Source organism: Odontesthes bonariensis, chromosome 7 (assembly GCF_027942865.1).
Source record: "Odontesthes bonariensis isolate fOdoBon6 chromosome 7, fOdoBon6.hap1, whole genome shotgun sequence".
Classification (NCBI taxonomy): domain Eukaryota; kingdom Metazoa; phylum Chordata; class Actinopteri; order Atheriniformes; family Atherinopsidae; genus Odontesthes; species Odontesthes bonariensis.
In genome coordinates this window covers 22,009,847-22,031,860 of record NC_134512.1, presented here as the reverse complement: position 1 = coordinate 22,031,860, position 22,014 = coordinate 22,009,847, and the positions used below count along the sequence as shown (strand labels likewise).

The 22,014-nt window shown below is 40.8% G+C and overlaps 3 protein-coding genes across 3 annotated transcripts; 1 reads left to right on the top strand and 2 right to left on the bottom strand.

Moving 5' to 3' along the window:
- Positions 1-332: 332 nt before the first annotated feature.
- scamp5a (secretory carrier membrane protein 5a) lies at positions 333-9,050 on the bottom strand. The gene is made up of 7 exons (XM_075470097.1): positions 8,796-9,050; positions 7,865-7,945; positions 7,607-7,726; positions 5,912-6,068; positions 5,721-5,822; positions 4,906-5,023; positions 333-3,336 (listed from the first exon to the last, which is right to left on the bottom strand). Exons 2-7 carry the CDS (start codon positions 7,869-7,871, stop codon positions 3,148-3,150), a joined length of 693 nt encoding a protein of 230 aa, XP_075326212.1. The 5' UTR covers positions 7,872-7,945; positions 8,796-9,050; the 3' UTR covers positions 333-3,147.
- A 4,845-nt stretch (positions 9,051-13,895) lies between these two features.
- parp16 (poly (ADP-ribose) polymerase family, member 16) lies at positions 13,896-18,018 on the top strand. The gene is made up of 7 exons (XM_075471018.1): positions 13,896-13,974; positions 14,737-14,933; positions 15,371-15,508; positions 15,591-15,797; positions 15,965-16,136; positions 16,420-16,564; positions 17,590-18,018. The coding sequence occupies exons 2-7, from the start codon at positions 14,745-14,747 to the stop codon at positions 17,723-17,725; spliced, it is 987 nt and encodes a 328-aa protein (XP_075327133.1). The 5' UTR covers positions 13,896-13,974; positions 14,737-14,744; the 3' UTR covers positions 17,726-18,018.
- Positions 18,019-20,252: 2,234 nt separating this feature from the next.
- Positions 20,253-21,799, bottom strand: LOC142384877 (uncharacterized). The gene is made up of 4 exons (XM_075471185.1): positions 21,457-21,799; positions 20,889-20,976; positions 20,603-20,798; positions 20,253-20,501 (listed from the first exon to the last, which is right to left on the bottom strand). The coding sequence occupies exons 1-4, from the start codon at positions 21,797-21,799 to the stop codon at positions 20,451-20,453; spliced, it is 678 nt and encodes a 225-aa protein (XP_075327300.1). The 3' UTR covers positions 20,253-20,450.
- Positions 21,800-22,014: the final 215 nt, after the last annotated feature.

Genomic DNA, 22,014 nt, shown 5'->3' with positions numbered 1-22,014 from the left:
AAGCTCACACTAAATTGGATTTTAACCAAGGAGAAAAGCTGTTAATTAAAGTTTTGTCAGTGTGGAGATGAAGCTTGGAAACATTTATTTAATAGAAGGGTGTAAAGGTTGGATGTCCATGCAGACTGTGTATGTTTTTGTGACGATCCGCTGTTTCAGGGAATCATTTGAATCCTTTTTTTAAAACAGAAAGTAGTCTCCTCTTTCATGTCACCTAAATGTATCAACAACACCTGAAATTGAGATTTATGACTTTTCTACATCAACAAAAATGGCCGGGAAATGTAAAAAAAAACCTGTGTGCATTCCTATAACAAAAGAGCAAAACAGGATGCAACAAGAACTATTTAATATCTATAAGGATAAGACCAAATAATACAAAAGTAATACACAAAAACGTATTCCTCATGTAAGTCCCTCATGGAGACACAGCCCCCTAAAACACTTGGTTCACCTTATCAGTGCATGTTCCTTTTGAATGTGTTTATCCATGGCTAACATTTACCTCCAGTAATTATATATTTATAACTACTCATGATATAGTACATGTTAATACATTTTATACAACATACAGTACAGTACGTGTGGGAACATGGGAAAGGAAATGGGAGGTGGCTTTTCAGAAGCTTTGATACAGCAAAATGAAACGTGTAACCTGTCCGAAGCAGTGCAGTTCCTAGTACACAATAACTACACAGCTGTGAATTCCATGTTCACATGAACCGTACGTCCATATGGCAGAAAGTTCACCGTGAGAAGTACTACACACACACAAATGTGGTTTGTTCATTCTTATGCAGTCCTTCGCATTTTTCCCGTGGTGTATAGGAGTAATCGGCTGTGCATTTACTAACGGACGAGCAGACATGTAGTGCCGTTTACAGCGAAATAACTACTTCTTCTGCATCTGCTGGTGAAAATGTTACACAACCGCAAAATCATACTCGTGCGGTCCAACTTGAAAACAGGCCCATTTCTTTTTCATTTCATAACACTTAGTGTTGTGGGTGTTAATCTTTACTGAAGCCTGCTTTTTGCTGAACTCGACTCGGTACGGTTTCATATAGTTACATCAGTATTGCTGCACTGTAGGTTCTCTGTGAATTTAGTCTGCAGTGAAGATCAACAGATGACCCAGCACGAACGTTTGCTAGAATTCTCAAAAGAATTGTACGTTTAAAACGGAGAAGGGAGAAAAAAAAACTACGCCACAGCCATGGAAAGACACAACAAGTATGTGCTTCAAACTCATCCGCACATCCCCCAAACTACATTGAAAAACAAAGGTCAGTCCAAAATGATAAAAGAAAACAATAAACTGTCTACTGAATATCGCATCATCACAATCAGACAGAACCACTCACAGATTTTGAAATTAGGAGCATTCAGATTTGTATCTTCACATCTGTTTCAAGTCTAATACTGTATATAACTGTAGTAACCATCTAATGAATGTGGACAAAGTTCTTAAAGAAGACTCGAAGTGACAAAAACCCTCTCGATGAAATCAACATGGCTCTGACTCAACACACCACGCCTCCCGGGGGATTCACATTAGTAGCCTCTTGTTGAATTCCACTCCATAAAGAAATAATTGGCTTTAATTGAATATTCTATCTTTTTTTTATATTACATTGATTCATGGAATAACACCAACAGCCACAAAATGACACACTACTGTGAGTCCTGAAATTCACAACTTCAGAAACAAGTAGTCGTTGAAGCATTTACATGTAGGGATAAGCGGGAGAATTTACCAAAGGGGGAGGGGGGGGACATCCATCACTCCAAACGATGCTATGACCACCCACAACAAATATTACTATTATTCACTGTTTTTTCCACCTGGTGGGGTTTTACTTTTCTTTTACTTTTCTTTCACTTTTCACATGTACAACATTGATTTGGAATGTTTATCCAATAAGCACTAATCCCTAAATACAGTGTGTGCTTCACTTTAACATGAAATGATAAAAAACATTCAACTGAAATCAGCCTACCCCACATATAACCAGCATGTAATGACAAAACCAAACATCTCGAATGGTCAAACAGGATAAAAGGAGACAAAAGCCCGACATGATGACTCTCTATGGGCTTTAAAAACGGCTATCACACCTTTCCTGAGAATGTGAAAAAAGTTGGCTTCAACTGCATCATCAGTTAAAAACAAAATAAGTCACTAAACCAAATATCTAAACATTCTGATTCGAGTTTAAAAAGAAAAGATAAAATGAGACATGGTTATATTGACCTTAGTTGCCTTGTTGAGGAGATTTAAATAAGAACAATAACAGTGCTATAAAAATCGTTATGGAGAAGATGAAGTTATAGTCCGCAGCCCGTTAATTTACCTTAGCTTAGCTTAGCATAAAGACAGGAAGTAGCAGAAACAGCTAACATGACCATCTGCAGAGGTTATAAAATCTGCCTCCGAAAAAACCTCTTAGATGAAATACAACATGTTAGTTACAGAATCGGGACTGCTGTTGAGTGGATTTTGGTATATTTGGACAGACTTAGACCAGTTGTCTCACCGCAGTCTTTATGCCAAGCTAAGCTAACTAGCTGTCAGTGGATGCATGCCATTTATTCTCATTTAACACTTGGCACAAAAAAAAAATGTAAATAAAGGTGTTTCCCAAATTGTTGAGCTATTGTGTGAATTAGAAATAACTCATACATTTTTTAGACACGTTTTATGTGTGATTTAGTAGCTGAATAATTATTAAAGTGCATCAACTGAGAAATGTTTTAGCATTCATTGACCTTCAGGCTAAATAAAAGTGAACACACTGAATGAGAAGTGAAACACAGAGTGTGGCTCTGTGCAGATAATACATGAACCTGCCTGAATTAAGCTAATGAAGGGCAGGGGATTGCTTTTAGCCATGTTATGTGACACTGTTGGAAATCAACATACAAATACCTGCTAAAATTAAACAGCAAAAACAAAAGCAACAACAGTTTGTTGGATAACTGTCGACTTGAGTGTGAGCTGTTTAAAATGATTAAATCCCACATGTCATTTTTCTGTTTGAAATCAGCTCGCACTGTGTTATAATGAAGGGCACCTAATTCGGAGTTGTGTTCATAATTGATCCCTTTTTAGCTCTCCCTCTCTGTTGTCTGGCCCCCTCGTCTGTCCTACATCGGGTCGTCATAGTTGTAGGTGGGAGCTGCAGAGTACTGGTTCTGCTGCATGGCTCCCTGTGCAGCCCCCATGGCTGCCTGCTGAGCTGCCTCTTGGACATGTGGGTTCTTCCAGGCCCCCGTGGCCCACTCCTCCTGGGCTTTACCCAGGCTGCCACCACTGCCGCGGTAGAAGTTGTGAACCTGCAAAGTACAGCACGTAGGAGATGGGATGTAAAACGATTTGTTCGGCCATTACAATGTTCAAGAGCAAAACACATTTAAGGCATCCTGAAAGTAACATACCTGTTTGCTCAGAAATCAAGATCATGCAGTGTATTCAAATCATTTTGAGACTAAATCCAAAATAGATTTTTTTCCACGGTCAGTTTTTGACACGAGATTCTACACGATGCAAAATGGGAAACAGTTTTTTGGTGTTTTACTAGTTTTTAATGAGTTAAAGAACAAGATACTTCACGTATATAAGTATTCAAACCCTTCACTTAGTGCTTGATTAAGGCACCTATGTGAGCTACTTGAGCTTCAACGTTTTTGGGAATGATCCCAAACATTTGGCACACTGTTCCTTTGGAAGCCTCTTCGACTCTTTCTGGCAGAAATGAGCAGCCAGGTTGGTTGGGGAGTGTCAGTGACAGCCATTTTCAGCTCTCTCCAGTTATGCTGAATTCAGATCCACATTCTTGGACACTCTCTCAAAAAGTTTCACTTTGTATGACTCTCTTTTTGCTGCTTCCACAGTGCCTGTTCCTCACAGAGTGTGTTTGACTGTTGGGACAGTATTAACGAGAGGACGCTCGGTGCCTGATTTCCTCCACTCATGCTGCTTGGAACTGTGGCCAAATAGTGCAATATTTGTTTCAACAGATCAGAGGATTGTGCCTCTCAGGATCTGAGACTCTCTCAGGTGCTTTTGGCAGATTCCCAGCTGGCCGTCATAGTGAGGAATGGTTTCTTTCTGGCCAATGTACCACAGAGGCCTGATTGGTGAAGTAATGGCTACAGAGAAAACCCTCCCTTTTCACTCACATGAATAATTCTGTAAATGTGATATGTCTTATATTTTTGAATAATTAACAAAACTCCCTAAAGCTGATTTTGTTTTGTTATAGAGGAGCATTGTATGTGCACTTGCCCTGCAAGAGCCCAGTGCCAATATTTGAAAAGTCGTAGCTCAGAGCAGGAAAAGGATATCGATTGTAAAGCTTTTTTCTATCCAATTCAAATAGTTACTTGCTTCATCCATCCTTATGTACTGTCTATGACTGGATCACATCTTGCCAACATGAGACACAGTGTAGACGTGTACGAAAGCCTGTGACAGTTTATGCTTCATCACCTCATTGCAGTGATTTGTACTGGCCATGATCATTCTGTGTAATTCCTAAAACCATTTCCAACCATCTGTTTGAAAATGTCTGACATAAAACTCTATGTTTCTATGACTGTTTTGCAGTTTATTCTGTGGTTTAATGGCATCAACTCTTTTTTAATGAGCTAAACTTCTAATTTCAGACCATGTGCGGTTTGTTGGGGATCTATTTACACTTATGTCAAAGACTGAGACTTTTTGTCTTAGTTGTAAAATCAAATTTTGTGACAGACCTGCCTGTTAAACCAGAAGATGTTTTACATCGTCTTATGTAGACTACAGCAATATGCCATTGCAAAGTTTCAGTAAGGTGCATCTACACTGAAGACCTGCCCTAGTCAGAAGAAGCTGAAACATTAATAAAGAAAAGCATAGATTACCTTTGTGAGGGCGACGAAGGACAGCACAGCCACTGCAGTGAACATGATGGTAGGAATCAGCATCACCACAGCTGAGCCGATGTTGGTGCTGAAGAAGGTGATGGTCGCCAGCCAGCCGCTGTAGGGATCAACGGCGGCGTCATCGCACACATACAGCAACGTATATTTCATTGATACAGTAAAATTCCAGTGGGGTTATATTCCCAGAATTGCTTTGATAGCATGTGTCATCACTGATTTTATTGCGTCGCTGATTTTTCAGACATTTGGGGCGAACTGTAAACACAACAATGACGTCAAATAATCAAGTTCACACAGCAAAACTGTCAGGAAACATTTGTTTGTTACACTCCCAGAATAAATGGAGCTTTAATTCAGAGTTGTGTTAGCATTCACCCAATGAATCTCATATCAACTCATCTCTGTTGTTTCTTGCTGTTGTGCTGCGGGTTATTATTTCTTTAAATGCTGGTTGTTTTTTTTTATTACAGCAGAGTGAACCAAAAATAAGGGAAGCCCCATTCACATTACACACAACAGCTTATCGTGTTTTTAATAGGAAAATGTTCGTATGAAAATAGTGAGTACAGTTCTGTCTGAGGACGAAAAAACCTTTACTGACAGATTTTGTTTTAGATTCATTGTTTCTCTTTAATACATACGGGTTAAAAAGAAAATGTTTGCTGCTCCAGTTGAACCTTTGAGAACCAATGCAAGCCAAGTGGCACTAATGCTCTTTTGTTTGAATTCGTCATCTATTTTTACAGGAAAGATGATAATATATGTTACTGAATAAACCATTGAAAGCCTCTTACCACACTCCCCAACCTGGAATGCCAACAGTCTGGATAATACTGATCACCACCTGAGCCATGAAGACGAAGAAGAAAGCCATGAAGTTGAAAGAGCTGTCTGTCCTGCAGAGAGAGAAGGATCAATATAATAAATTATGTGATTTGGAAGAACAGTGGTCGATACTGTTAAATATTAGAGCAGGAATGCTTACTTAAAGGCCTTATAGATGGGCCTAAACCAGCACACATAGGAGCAAGGGGTGAACAGTAAGAGCCACAGGAAGGCCATGCCAAAGTTGGTGGCTCCGCCACCTCCACACATCCATGCCAGGCAGCCAATCAGATTCACAGCTAGTGTGGCAGCATTCACTGTCAAAATCACATAGAAGAAGAAAGGGAACGGAACGTTAAACTGTGGAGAAAAAACTGTCTGCTGAATATTCCAATACTCATAATGGAGCAGGATTCATTTCTATGAATCTGTGCAGATACTCAGAGGATCGTTCCACGCCAACTCACTAAACCCTCCCAGATCATTTTTTGGTCTTCCTCACAAAAAAGTGAGAAAATATATAATGTGAAAATTCTGTAAAGTCCATCACACAGAAATGTTTTTTTTTTTTAAACAGACAGATAATTAGCAACTAAACTAGTGATGTTGTGTGTTTTACAGCCGAAATAGTAATAAATAATATTCCACCTGAATGAAGAATGCTAAGTTCTCAATATCTCCTGAATAATAAAACGAATGCCGCAGGTCTTGCAATATTCAGCTTAGAAATGCACCATTTGCAGTTTTTTGCTGATATATTTACTCATGAAGGATAATTGCACAAGTCAAACAGTTAATTACAGAAATCAAAATAAAACTAAAAGATGTTACATTATTCCATTATTCATCTATTCCATCTATTAGCCAAATGAGGTTTAGGTTAGGGGGCCAAGCCTCTATTATTCATAACTAAAGTCATATTTGGAGCAGGGTTTAAGTTTTGTTAGGTGAACTTAATGGATGACCAGTGACATTAACTGGGAGGGTTACGTGAGTTGGCTCCAAAGCACAAGACTATGAATACTATTATTTTGTGTTCTATATTACAGCTACAATAATGTGGACTGGAGCTACATTTTAACACACACACAGCATAAATGTTCTTCTCTAGTATCAACTTACTAGTGCCAAACACTGTGTCTACACTAAACTACTTTTTCACCAGACTTACATTCTCGTTTTCAATGGGCAGAACCTAAGCAATAATAGAAAAAGATGCTATGTGAATGTCACAAGTTGACACATTCATTATATCTAAAGCAACGAATGATATGTTTCTTTGAGTGATTAATAATTTCTTATTATTTTCTTCAGATGTTATACTTCATGTAATGATTGAAACTTTGGGAAAAACAAATGAAAGGGCAGTGCACCCTCCTAGAGTCCAAGATATCTTAATGCGTCATGATTTCTCTGGTTTAATGAACAATTTCTGATCTTCAGCCATTCTATAAGAGGCTGAAAACATAGAAAATCTGAAACTATTTTGCTATAATAACAATAATTGCATTTTGTGCCAATCCAATTGATCAAAATCAAATGGATCATTTTGTTAGTTAAAATAACAGCAAATGTGCCATTCAATCTAATTTAAAACGCAAACATATTTTAAAAGACAATGACAATGGGGGGGGAGTTCACATGTTGTGAGACCAGTTGTTCTGGTCTCCCTGCTGTACGATGTCTGTGATGTTTGGATCTCAGTGTTTTGGGTAAAACAAAGTGGCGTTCACAGGGTTCTTAGACAGCGTTGCAAACGATATAAATGCTGACAGCTCATATTGATGGGAATAATATGGAGCAAGGTGCATTTACTGCACGACAACACACAGCTTTCTCCCTCAGGTGCACTCACAGATCCAAAGGTAGTAGAGCCTCTTGCACATTGTGCGATGTTGGTCTGGGATTTCATTGAAGTCTTGGTAAAAACACGGCTTGAGGGGGATGAATCGAGGCAGGGGAGGGAAGTTGTTTTCTAGGACAGAGACAGATATTTCATTTCCACACGCCAAAGTCATAAGGACAAGTCAAGTCAAGACAGCTGCACAAGAACTTAGCTTTCACAAGGTTGCTTAAGCGGCTATAGTTCAATGAAAAAGAAAGAATATCTTACCAGCCATGATCACGGTTGAGTATCTTTCTCCACTTGCAAACAGGCACACGAACCTCAGTGACAGCTGCCTTGAAAACCAAACTTCACAGAGAAAAGTTGTCTTAATAAGAACATCAGTCACAAACACTGCTCTCCTTGTGACCACAGGCCACAACCCTCTACAGGCCTTAATGATCATCACACACCACAACGCGATAAGAAACTCCCCATCCTGATGTGCTTTCATGAAAGGTGATACCCTTCTAGAGCATCCACCTAACATGGAGCATCATTCATTGAATGTTCAGAAATTCATATTTTCTTAACCACGTTACAACAGTATAGTGCGCGCAATTGGGCACAGTGTGGCCTTGTCGCTATCCATCAAATTTACCTTACCAAGGGCGCAAAATTGGCGTGTTAACCAGCCTGCACCAGTATTTTTTGAGCTATAAATAGTTCAGCTGGTTGTTTAATTTAGGATCATTGCCAGTGGGGTATAATGAACCGCCTCCCACATTATCGGATTGTTTGTAGCCCTCCTCCGGTAGGGATCATGGTGGATGTATGGTGGGGTATGAAGGGCATCTTTCTGGCACATATAAAGCCATATTTGCCGAACGAAACGCACTGATCCGGGTGGATTTGACGTACTATCATCCCCAGGCTGTCTCAAATGTGAATATCATACGGCGGGTGGCAGTGATGCAGCAGTGGGACGCGGTGCATCGTGATCACAGGCGATGGAGAAGCGTCCTTCAGCCTGTGCGACACGGCGCGCCGGCGCTCCTTTTTTCATCCGGACAACGCGCATGTCGAGCCACAAACCCCTCACGTTCAACACCCCAGCCTATAAATTTCGAGGTTTTATAGGGGTCAACAACACGGAGATTTCCCCTCCTCACCTAGCTGGAGTGTAATGAGTGAAAATGCAGCGATTGAAACGCCTTACCTCCAGCTTCGTCCGAGAATGGCGCTAGAATCCGTCCGCTCGTTTAAATTGCATCCTACAAATGAATCTGCATTAAAAGCACGCAGTCGGAAACAGCCAGACCCGCCGCTGTTCAGACAGATATGTGCCCCGTATATTCCTCAAATGATGGGCGACTGGGATTCAGATGTGGTCACGTGACGTAAGGTTTTTTTTTTTTTTTCTTTACGCACGTACCCCCTCCTCCTCTGGCTTGTACCCGCGCGGGAGGACCACGGCCCCGGGAACAACATGGGATTTGTTACTAGTCTGTGCCAACCAATCATTAAGCTGAGATGTTTCGCCAAGCCCCGCCCCTCTCGAAATGCTGTCCACAGTGCTGAAAAAGAGGCTGATTGGCTGCCTCTATTTATAGATATGTTGTATTTCTGTTTTATACGTGTTGGTCCTCTTGTAAATGTACGACATGCAAGTTTATTTGTGTAATGTCAGAGCCACTGTGTAACTAGGACATCTATTGTGACAGAGTGTGGGTTCAAATTTTCAAGCAAGTTCAGAGGTTAAAAGATTCTAATTTGAAAAGTTGTCTTTCTATAATGTTGTTTCCTGGGACGGATGTGTTCCTGGTCAGTTGGGTCATTTCATTGCGGTTTTTGTGGGATACAGACACCAATAAACAGATCAAGCAACACCATAATATCTGTGATTTAAAAGGGATTCAACCCCCCCCCCCCCTCTGATATGAGTTGTCTTACATTATAACCCACCTCTGTGGGTATTTGGTAGGTTTTAGGCTCACTTTGTTTTTGATCTGGCAAAAGGAGACCTGGAGAGATTGGGTCCAAAGTGAAAAATACATCTTAAAAGATAACCAATAAAATGCAGGACTCATAGATTAAAAGCAAGTATTCTCATACGGAACACAATTTAGTGTAGAAAACAACATAAAGTCTGACGCAGGGTAATGCAATGTTTTCTTTTTCTCCAAAAATGTGCTGCTCTGAAGTGACACCGGGTTGCTGTGGAACCTTACAGACTTTTATGCACCTGGTTTGGAGTGATATCTGTTGGCTGACCACCTCTTAACACTGCACTTTAATTCCTTCAGTTTATCCAAATATCTGTTTGACCATGAACTGATGAACTCCAGACTGGGTAGAGATTATATTTCTGACTGTTTCCTGCCTGGTGAGCACGAAAACTCTTTTTGTGAGGTCTTGCCTTGTGCCACGACAAGGTTTAAACATGACACACTGCCAACCCAAACCCTTAAATTAACTGTCAAGTTGTCAGACCCCAAAAGTTCACATCCTTTTGAGACTCACAAATGTATAACATGCCACCATTTATTTCAATGAAAATGTCAAGTGTGTTCGTCTTACTTCTTGTCCTTGATATTTAGGACTTGTGGGGAAATTTGATGATGTTTAAGTCATATGTAGAAATTCCTAATTCCATGCAAACACCAATCATGTCAAAATATTCATTTTCATGACCATATTATTTCCTAAATTCTTGACTCAACTAAAGTTCACCTGATTTATCTGTGCAGCCACATTATGTTACAATTATTTAGTTTGTTTTCTGTCCAGATTTTTTATTCCAAATCAGCGCCTTTATGTAAGAATGAGTCACTGCCGAGAAGAGCTCTGGACTGATGGGTTGTCCAGTTCATGGTGACCAGCTCTGGCCAATGTTAATTGATTGAAAACATTTCTACTATTACCACAAGATGGTGCGAATGAACCACTTCATTTTGACTGCAAAAATAGTTTCAGACTGGGCTGACATGATAAATCAGAGAAACAGAGGAGCAGCAGACCTCAAACTATCCATGTATTTCCTCATATATGAGGATATTTAAAGATAGAAACGTATGTCTTTTTAAAAAAAGATTTCAATGAAAGATTCAAAGGATATGAGAAAGCCTAAATAACTGTAAATAAATTAATAATGAAGATGTGAATCTGATACGTTCCATTTTCAACGGAAAAGTTAAAAATATGTTTGCTTCTTTTCACATTATTTCACAGAAGAGCTTCAGCGTGAGATACTAATGATTTGTTTTTTGTTTTGAAAAAAAAATCACATTTCAGCATGTTTTACAAATGAAAAAGGTCAAATGTGAGTAGAAAAAGTCAAACAATTTCCCACAAAGAATCCAGTCCATTGTCAAACATATGTTTTATCAGTTTCATGAAATCAATTGCATCTCTCTAAATGTTTTATTTTCCCTCATGAGCCTCGAAACAAATAAAGACATTTCATCAATGAAGTTCCCCTTTGAACCTGTTAAAGTTGTTGCGTATAGAAGGAAAATAATGACTCAGTGGAAGAATGGGGTAATATTTTGAAACTGAAATGAATTCAGTCCCCATGTGATAACTTGCACAATGAGAAGCTTTTATTTGGTATAAGAATGCTTTCTAGGTTTTCTGTGTAAATATGTGAACAATTCATTGTCAAACTGAACACGCAGTGAATTGCATGAAGTGACGGTAAAACATCGAAAGGTGTGTTTGGATGTTTTCTTTTGACTAGTCTGCAAAAAAAAAGAGAAAAGACGTAATGAAAGTCTCAAAACGAGCTTCATTTGCACTGCAAATTCACCGTATAGAACTCGTGGAACACGAGAAAGACAATTACTATAGATATTTTTTAAAGAAAAGTAGAAAAAGAAAAAGCACATTGTCTTAGACAAATGACATACAACATAAGTAACATGACATGACCACAAAATTCAGTGAATACAATGATGAGCATGTTACACACTGAATCTGGAAGACAGGAGCGCATAAACAAATTCAAACTTGGAAAAAAACACATTCTGACAACATTCACATTCTTAATTATTTGATGGCATCACAGAGTTCTGATGTGTTCTGTTCTGTGAAGGTTTCCACACGGGTACTATCTGACCTCCAGACAAGAAACCTATCTGAGTGGAAACAGAGCGCAAACTACAACAAACTCTTCACAACATCTACCAAAACCACAACAACACGATGTGTTCAGTCAACGTGGAGAAAAGGGAAAACTGCAACAAGTCCCTCTGGACTCCCAAACAGAAATTCAGAAGCTGGCTGCAGAAAATAATGCTCTGAAGGCACAGCTCGCCATCAAGGAGCTCTGCAGGGAGCAAGAAAGACAGACGATGCCGAATGAGGCCAAGGTAAAGGAGGAGGAAGTCCGCTCCTTGAAGGAGAGTCTGCGTCTGCAGCGCAGTGAGACCGAGGAACTCCAAAAACTCTGGAAGGCCGAGAGAGACAAACTCAACCGGGTGAAGAGCTCTTTTGACAAAACCATCCAGGAGTGCAGTGCTGAGTGGGAGAATCGGTGGCTCAAAAAGCAAGAGGAGATGGACACCCAGTTTAAAACTCTGCAGGAGGAGTTAAAAAAGAAAAAGTCAGCGACATCATCCAGGAAAAGGAGACTGATCAATGTCCAAAGCAAAATGAAGTGTCTGGCAGAAGAGGCTGAAAGTCATAGAGACTGAAACAAACCAGAGAAAGGCTGAATGGGAGAAGAAACTCCGAGCTCTAGAAGGTCACCTCCCATCTGAGCTGGCAGCAAAACAAGAAGTCCTCAAACAAGCAGAGGAGCTGCAGAAACAGATCAGTCACACTGAGGAGAAGTGGCACACAGAGGAGCAGGAGTGGTTGAAGAAGGAGAGCAAGATGGAGGAGGAGATCGAGCTCCTGATGCGGGAAAATGCTCAGTTTCAGGCACGTCGCATCAGCTGATCATTTGATTTGAATATGCTGTTGTTTGAGGTCGGGCCTTTGGAGTAAAATACTGACATGTATGCTGACTCTGTCTTTCAGGAGCAAACCTTACAAACTGACAAAGAAAAGGCTGAAGCTGAGATAAGCTGAAAAAGGAGCTGAAAGAAAAGAACCATAAAGAAAAACAAGAGAGAAAACAAGACGACAAAAAGGAGGAGGAGGAGAAGTGGACTAAAATCCCTTTTGTGTTTCTAAAGCTCTTCACCCTTTACCCCTCCCCTCTTCCCCATTCCCTCCTCTTCATCACATCCTCCTTCCTCTCCCCACCTTACATCCTTACTCCTCCACCTCCATCTCTCCTCCCATCAAACCCATGCTCCTCCTTTCCTCACCTAAATACTGCATTCACCAGACTGAACAAGGTCCCCTTCAACAATGCCGATGATTAAAACACAAACTCATCAACCAAATCTCACAGCAAAACATGAAAGAATCACATGCTTTTCTATTATGTGACTATATCCCATTTTGATGCGAGACTAGGATGGACTGTAACAACATTAGGAGGACGAATAGGATTATTGGAGGTGGAGTCATTAGTAGAGAAAGTGATGTGGGAAAAGGGTTTTTAAAGAGAAAAAGATAAAGGTATTTTTCCACCACCTGGCTGCCATAGCTCAGTATGCAAGTCTACAGGACACTTTATTCATGAAACCTGAAAAAAGGGACATGTAATTAAACTTGTAAATTTAGCAGTCACTAGAATTTCAAATTAAAAGCATGGTTCTGACTCTGGAACCTCTTCTTCTACATGAACGGATCAACACAAGACAAAAGCATTTGCTGTAAATCTAAAATTTATTTTCAAGGGTCTAAATAGCATTCAGATTAGTCAGATGACTTTTTAACTGAGAATTTGATTTAAAAATACTTGATTTATCATGATAATAACAAAGTAAAAATGTATCCAAATGCAAATGAGAGAAATGTGCAGGCCAACACAGACAAGCAAGTATATCTTACATTTCATATGAAATTTTTTTTTCACAAATATCATATAATTTGTGGGAAAATAGTGTTATACATACATTCTATCATTGTATTTTGTTGGTCACACTCATGACATAATGAGACGCAAAACACCTGTGATTTGTCCGTTCATTACTGTCTGATAGATGCTGCCTTCTCGTGTCCTCGTAAATTATTACTTCCCCGTTGCCTCAGGGTCTGTTTTGAAAGAAACTGTTGAAATACCGCACCAAAATGGATTTGGATGTATCAGCATGACACGTCTGACACAATGGTAGTGTATTGCTCATTCTCAATATGCAAGAAATGTTTTCCGCTTTCACGTTTTTTTATGCGCTCCTGAAGATTTGAACGCACAAAGTTTTCGCTGCACTTGAATGCAGCAGCACGTATGCTAAGCTAGCATTAGCTTTTGCTGTAGTGCTATGAGTTGAGTAAGACTGGAGGTAAGAGCGATTAGCTATTCAAAATTAGCGCCTGTGAAGGTATAGGGGCCACACTGGCATTTCCCTGATATTAACAGGAACCAATAGGACTGTGACAATGCAGTATGTGTCGTTTATATTGTTAAAAGGTGACGGATGTGTAGCTCTGAGCTCATGTTAGCTATGTTTACGTAGCTTCCTCCCAACCCCCTGCTAGTTAACAATGACAACTAAGTATGGAATTTAAATGGTAACGTAAAATATATATATATATATATATATTGGGAGTGTGCCAGCTTCTGTCTATATGTCAACCATAAAAGTTCCCAGTGAATGTAAACTCATGATTATATCGACAACACGGTTACCCAGTGTGGTAAGTGACCTGATTTACAAGTGGTGTACAGTCAAGTTTTGCAACGTCAGCAGAAAACGTCACCTCCTTCAGATCATGAGCAGAGCTGCAAATGGAAAGCTAGAAATAACCAAAAAATGCTGATTTCACTCCAACAGTTGTAAGCATCGGAAGCTTGTTGTCCTTTATGAGGTTAAACATCTTTAGATTTTGGACATAATAAAGACACAAGCCAGAAGGCATGAGACTGAGAAATGCATCAGTTAATGAGAAAAATACACTTTAAACAGTAATAGAAATAACTGTCAAGTTCAGTCTTGAATCTTTTGTCAACCCTCATATTGCCAGCTCTAGTTGTTTGTTTTTCTGTTGACAGATAACTTAATTTTTCACTGAACCCTCCCGTGTGTTATCACTTGTGTGTGCAGAGCTGGGAATGCAGCCACCGCTGCCACCTGAGACTGTCAGAGAGCTGGTGAGCTCCTGCCTGCACAGAGACCCGGTAGCAGCAGACCTCCGCTGCAGCCTGTTTGTCGCAGCTGCAAAGAGCTACAAGAGGGACTCTTTGCTCAGACCCTTCCCTCCTCGGTACTTCAGTCGTGACAATAAGGACTTTGAAGAGCTGGTGAGGGCGATAGTGATTGTCAAAAGCTATTGCGGGCCATAAATCGTAGCAGTCATGTCCACATGTCAAACACTACCGGTCTTTGCGTATGCTTGAAGAGGTAGATGCAGGAGCCACGGAAAACGTTTCCAATGCAGATAATCTGGAGTTTTGTTGAGAAATGTTGAAAGAAAATTAGGTTTGTGATGTCAGTGCAGATTTAGATTAGATCATTTTTGTATTTTTGTATTTTTTTTTTTTTCAAATGACTCATTGGTCATGGGATTTGTGGAATCTGGTTATTATTTATGCTGAACTTTAAATCAGTCCTCAGTTAAAATGTGACATTTTTGACAGGCATTGTGCCTGGTGTTACAGATTTTTACTTCTGTGGCTCCGACAGTCACTCACAAGATTTGACTCTTGCTTCATTAAAATGATCCAAAAAAATTGTTCAGTTGGCAGATGTGAACCCATTGCCGGGTGTGAGAGATTTGGTAAGACTGCGACCTGGAGAGGGAGATCATCATCTGGCTCTCACACACTGGATTCTGTCCTCAAAGAGCTTCGCTGTAAAGACTCTACAAAAAGACGAGGTACGGTGCGACAAATGTAAATGCTTTTAACACTTTAAACGCTTTTTCATGTTTTAATTGAGTGTTTTTCGATCCTCATCAGTATGCCAAACTTTGTAACCTGACGGAAAATGAAGGGATCTCTGCTCCCGTGCCAGACTTCCTCTTTGAGCTGGAGTACTCTGATCCCGCGAACGCCAGGTTTGAGAGAACGAGAGAAGGACGAGACGTATTCTATGCATTCCACGGGAGCCGACTGGAGAACTTTCACTCAATCATTCACAACGGCCTGCACTGTCACCTCAACAAGGTAAAATGCTGAAATCGTTTCTTATCGAGATGTAAAACACAAATAGTTTTTTGTCGCTTTCTACGAAAGAATGATGACTTTTTCAAGAGTGGCCCGGAAGTGGGATCCACTTCTCAGACATACAAACTGACATCCTCCTGTATCTGGTTTGATCTGTGCGTGTGCAGAACTCTGTGTTTGGAGAGGGGACCTACCTCACCAGTGACCTCAGCATGGCTGTGCTCTACAGCCCCCACAGCAGCGGCTGGCAAGAAAGCATCCTGGGACCACTGCTCAGCTGCGTCGCCCTGTGTGAAATCATCGATCATCCAGATGTTAAGTGCCAGGTGAAGAAAAAAGGTGCGTTTGAGGAAGTGACACGTCGACTGGGTGTAACTGATGTTTAACTCAGCAGGTATGACTGACTGCAACCTGAGGTTGGATCGTCCAACTCCACTCGCTTCTACTCAGACTGCTTAGGATTAGGGCAGGCTCAGTGCCTAGAGTGTGTCGCATCTCAAGTAACACGAAAAAACATCGTAGATTAGGTTGGAGTTGGATGGTCCGTCGCCACCTTCCCTTAGGTCGCAGCGAGTGTTCATCTCGCATCGGGTTGAAGCCCCCTGCTTGTTTTCTTTTTCAGATTCTGAAATCATAGACCGGCAGCGCTTGCGAGCAAAGAACAGTGAAGGCGGGGATGTGCCACAGAAGTACTTTATAGTCACCAACAATCAGCTTTTACGAGTCAAGTACCTGCTGGTTTACTCGCAGAGGAAGCACCTGTCCAGGTAAGAATCTCCTGGGTTGGATATGAATGCTGTAGACCTTGTAAGCCACAGTGGAGACACAAAAAAACTTCCAAATTTATTGATTAATTTATTTAGTCATTTATTATTGGTATTATTATTATTATTATTGTTGTTGTCTAATATACAATCATTGCAAATATTTTTGTTTTGAGCTACTTGACTCATTTGAATTCCCCCCATTGGGGGATGAATAAAGTATTTTTCTATTCTTTTTGATTGTAAATGATTGACCTTGTTTATGAATATTTTTTTTTTAAATCCATTGATCCATTGACATCGACGCGACTTGTGTTTCACTCCGGGCTTGAAATGAAAAATGATGCATAAGTCATTCGGTTAAATGTCTTTGACACCATTTTTTGTCAAACCACATGAGGCTGGTTCAGTACAGTTAACTTCTATGGGAAGTACTTAATGCCCACATATGACTGAGGCACAGCGCTGTTTCCGCTCAGGACCGCCGTGTAAACGAAATGAAAGTGAGGCTGACTGTCCTCCCACGCCGCTGTTACAAACTGCAGAGTTCCCACTATGGTTGGAAATTTAAAGTTTTATTATCTGATGATGTGCAGTCATGCTGATGTGAGGAAATTGCATCCCATCTGCAAATCCTGTGCTCATCTGACTTTTTACTCGACTTTGCATCTTTGGTTGTGTCTATGTCGTCTTCATCTAAAAGAACTTCTGCTCAGACCTGTGATCAGCCGACAAACGGTGAAATGTACAGATTAGTTAAGAACGACTGTTTCCAGTTCATAACTTTACTCTGAGCAATACCTTTTTGTTGCCGTCTTATTACAAATAAACAAAATCTGCTGAAGAATAGAGAGAGATAGAATAGAAAAATAATGTTATTTTAGTAGTATTTGACTTTCAGTATAGCTGGAAAAACTAAATGAATGGTAAAATATAGGCCTATATGTTTGCTGGTTGACTTTTCCTGATGAGCATGGCTTTCCTCGTGTTTAAATTATTAATATTATTATTATTTTTTTTTAAATCAGGCATTCCCGCAGCAGCTCGTGGCTCCTTAGGCACCACTTTGCCATCATGATGAGTCTCTACCTTCTGCTGCTCGTATTCATCGGTGCCTTGAACTCCACCACCTTCGTCTCCTTCTGGAACAGACTGTTCAGGTGACGAGACGACAGGACAGGTGGCCCGCCGTGCCTTTCTGATCAGGGACTGACTGGCGGTCCGAGCTAATGTAAACTTTTATGCACATTTACACTGTTTATCTCTGCTATAGTTCTTTATTTGTATAAATAGTTATAATTACTGATATTCCATGTTAACATGTCTTTAATTAGCGACAACAGGGATTCTTTTCTGCATTAATTCTGTTGAAATAAGACCACTGTGCATTTTAAGAATATTATGCAATGTTTCATCTGTAATTTGTATGGTTTAGTAAACATTCTTTTGTGGGAAAACTCTGCTTTATTTTTCCTTTTTAACCTCTGAGGACATTTTTTCCCAACCAGAGACGAGCGCAGGACCACGCCGCACATTCAGTCATCTGGTTGAAGGAACTGCACAGTGTGTCTGTGGGAGGGTTTGAGAGGAAGCCTGGGAGGCCCCTCGGCCATCTTGATCCTGGGGAGTTTTCTATTGTTTTCAGGTTTTGCGTTGCATTCGAAAACGTTAACACGGGTCACCCATGACAGGAGCACGTTTATTACAGATGGCACACAGACAGTCCTCTGTTATCTGCTGTTTTTATCAGTGACAAAAAGCCAGACGGATATATGGGGCTGATAACGGAGGCGGCCTGGCTTTGGTGCGGATCCTGTCGTACTAATAGAAAACTGATAATATTCATAGAAGCTCGAGCAAAGCGTCTCTGCAGCAATGTGAGATGATGGAGCACTAGAATACCACACAAATTAAAAGACCAGAAAAGATCTTCTATCGTCAACTGGATTTTTGCTAGTTCATAAAACTGAAGCGCACATTTTTGACAGATTCGGGTAAAACTGTAGGTCTTGTGGCTGCTCATTTTTTTCACAGGTTCGTTTAATTGATTGTACAGTTAACTATACAGTGGAATAAGTCAACGCTTAACTGATCTCCCTCCTCTGGCTCTCTTTGGTTAAGAAGTCTCATTAGCCCGATAAAACTTTGGATAATATTGAAAAAAAAAAAAAAGAAAATCACTCAAGGTCGAAAATGCAACTGAATGACTAATTTAAAGAAGATGAAAGCAAGTGCAGGCCATTGTTTTGGCTCCTTCTTGCGAAATCCTTTCAGATAAACTGCGTCTCTCCTTCAGAAGCAGCTCACATTTGAAGGCCACAGAACAAACTGCCCATTGTTGGTCCACACTTCAGTCCCTTTCTGTGCAAGCTCCATTATTGCAGCCTCATAAACTGTCTGTTATTCAATAACCATCATCTGTGTGGGGGGGGGGCGGCAGCAGCGATGGTGGAAAGACTCCCAAAATGGGAAGCACTTAATCAGAAGAGATGCGGTGGCACTTTTAGTTCTTTTACAGCTGGATTATTCCACTTTAATTCCTGGCCTCAAGTATTGGTTTTTTTTGGTTTTTTTTTTTTTTTAAACCATGCTTCTAATGCAGGTCTGCTCATTCATTATTAAAAGCTATAAAGAAGCACGACTAAGGCTGATGGAAATTGCAGTACTTTTGCAGATATCTGGTCACAAACCAAAGAACAGAAGCAGAAACACCCAGTTGCGTCTTTTCACAACCATCCATTCGAACCGGGCTGACGTCAGAGGCTGATTGATCATCAGACCTCATGGCGATCATCAGTAAAACATTTAAGATGATCAATTTACAGACATCATTTATTAGCTACTTTTTATGGGCCATTGTGACATTAACTGTATGCCAGTACATGAAGTGCACAGACTACATGTTTAGATAAAAATGTGGTAATTTCAGATTTTATTTGCCCACATTTGACTGAAGAGAATTTATCAAGTTATGTTCACAGTTGGTGGATTTCAAATTGGGATTAATGACCTAAACTCGACGTCAGTTATTTCCAAGACGACACAAATCTTATTATATACAGATGTTTTTTGTTCGTTTAAACACCCATTTCAAATCAAGAATCGGTCGATGGATCGTGTATGGATGAACAAAAATAAGTGCACATATAGTTTATATGGTAAGGATGCTGATTATCATCACAATGTGTGGATTTAAACTGACTGCAAAAGGTGTACAGTGAAGCATTGGCTTATTAAATAAGCTTATTATTATTATAAGTCTATTTGTGGAGAAGAGAGGAAAATAATAAATATACAATCACAATCTCCCAGAACTACAACACCTAATGATATCCATCTCTTCAGTCTCTTTTTAAAAACCTTTTTGATTTGGTAATGCATCTTCAGTTTAACTTGTTTTTGTTTCTTCATCACGTTAACCCTCTGGCTTTATTTTTTATTTTTTGGCTTTAGTTCTGATCTTAATCTTTGTAAACATGCAGATCCCTCTTTCTCCACATTTGTTGTGTCTGAGAGCTGGACAGAGCCTGGACGTATATCACATTTAAACTTTAAACACGAGTATGTCAGAGAATAAAAACCCCGAAGATCTGCTTAAACCAGCATCAACTGAAGTCTGGAACATCGATCGTCCCCCTCACGCAAAAGAAATCAGACAGTACGAGATGACATGGAAATGTGTTTTTCACCCTTTAAAATACAGGTTATTTTTTACAACTTTTTTCAGATTTAAATCACAAGGTTACAGTTTGCATTACAGAATGTGATCGTAAAAGGTATTTTCAAGTTATTCACATAGTTTAAACATAGCTGCCTTCTTCTCTTTTGCTACATGGGTTTGTGGTGATGTCCTCTTGCTTTCTTCTCCTTACATGAGGAATCATTAGTGCTAGTTTGCACAGCCGGGGACCAAACACACAAAGTGCCCCTCACTGTTTCTCTAAGAAGGGGGAAAAAAAGAAAAGGAAACAGATCGCACAGATTTAGTCTAAAGTGACAATAAAGGAAAAGAGCGGACCGTTTCTCTGCACTTTCTCCCACCTGTAGGTTGCTGTGGCACACAGGGTGTGGGGGAGCTCTCAGGTGATTGTGAACGCACTTCCCAAATCGGTGCAGACAGTTAGAATCAGACGGGGTGCAGGTGTGGGGGCACGACGGGCGCCTCATCATGAGGCAGCTTGAGCAGGTGGTGTGCTGGCAAGAGCCCTGACACGATTTTTTCTCCAAAGACACGAACCTGCGAAGAGGAGGAATTCTGGTTTAAGATGCAAAAATACACTATCCAAAGCATTAGGAAAAAGAAGCTTCCCTGCTCAAACTCAGTCACCTGGCAGAACAGATTGCAGAGTGGTTGGCCTGACAGTACTCCTTGGTGCAGTCTGGGTTACAGCTCTCTGGATCCAGCGGTTCAATCACTGCACAACACAGAATCTGTCAAACTCCCACATCTTCTCCAGAGCGGCAACAAAACACGACCGTCTCCACTCTCGTAAGACATTCGATACGACATCTGTAACGGTGTCAACGCTTTTCATCACGGGCAGATAAGAGGAGCAATTATGTGAGCAGAAACCTTTGAATCAAAAGAAGCCTTGACCACGCTATCAGTCCTCGCAGCTCATAAACGAGACTGGCACCATTCCCACGGCAATTATTTACATTGATTAAAATGCAACCGAGTGTGTTTACGCTTTTGGTGATTTCTCCAAAATATTTCCTTTGCATATTAGTGGCACAAAATGTGTTGCAAGATGATGCAAAAGTTCAGTCGCTGCTGCATCTTTTCCCATGTTCCCACCGAGACCTCGCCTTCGCTGTCTGACTGCAGTGGAATAACACCCGAGAACCACTACCTGCCTGTTAATCTTATCTCAGGGCATGAACTACTGTCTCACCTGCCTTACAGACTCCGTTGCGCTCCGAGTCTGCTCTGTCATCGGCTGATTCCTGATAAACACACACCAGACCCTCGTCGCACTTTCCCAGGTAGTCCCACGTCCCCCCGCAGGTCTCCCCCTCCGTTCTGGCGCACACGGGGCAGCAGCCGCAGACACCTGTGGTGACACCACCTTTGCACTGGAGCCTCAGCACCCGTCTGGAGGAGCAGTGTATCCTCTCGCAGGGCGGGCAGTGAAGAGCCTGAAGCTGCTGAGGGTCTCCAACAGGCGTTTCCTGGGACCCCGGGACCCCCAAGGAGGCGCACAGGAAGAAGAGCAACCACGTCCTCGATGTCACCATGGTGTTATCATAAGGTGAGCACACCTGTCTGCACCGTTTATATTGACAAGGACCAGAAACTTCACACCAGCAAGGCCTCCTTGTTAATAAGCCACAACCCCTACCAGCAGCCAATAGATGAGGGGCAGAGGGAGAGGGGTTTAATAAACCCCTCGTCTTATCTCCACACTATCGGGATTTTGTTTTGAAATAATTCTTTCTTCTGAGCACAGTTA

Bases quoted from the DNA above. Each gene is read 5' to 3' on its own strand.
- parp16 (XM_075471018.1), top strand. From the start codon at position 14,745: ATGCAGCCACCGCTGCCACCTGAGACTGTCAGAGAGCTGGTGAGCTCC. The intron at 14,934-15,370 runs GTGAGGGCGATA...AAAATTGTTCAG, and splicing joins ATAAGGACTTTGAAGAGCTG to TTGGCAGATGTGAACCCATT. The intron at 15,509-15,590 runs GTACGGTGCGAC...GATCCTCATCAG, and splicing joins AGACTCTACAAAAAGACGAG to TATGCCAAACTTTGTAACCT.
- scamp5a (XM_075470097.1), bottom strand. The intron at 5,823-5,911 runs GTAAGCATTCCT...CTCTCTCTGCAG, and splicing joins CCCATCTATAAGGCCTTTAA to GACAGACAGCTCTTTCAACT. The intron at 5,024-5,720 runs GTAAGAGGCTTT...TGATCCCTACAG, and splicing joins ATTCCAGGTTGGGGAGTGTG to CGGCTGGCTGGCGACCATCA.
- LOC142384877 (XM_075471185.1), bottom strand. From the start codon at position 21,799: ATGGTGACATCGAGGACGTGGTTGCTCTTCTTCCTGTGCGCCTCCTTG. The intron at 20,799-20,888 runs GTGACTGAGTTT...TCCTCTTCGCAG, and splicing joins TCTGCAATCTGTTCTGCCAG to GTTCGTGTCTTTGGAGAAAA. The intron at 20,502-20,602 runs GTGGGAGAAAGT...CCCCCTTCTTAG, and splicing joins TGTGCCACAGCAACCTACAG to AGAAACAGTGAGGGGCACTT.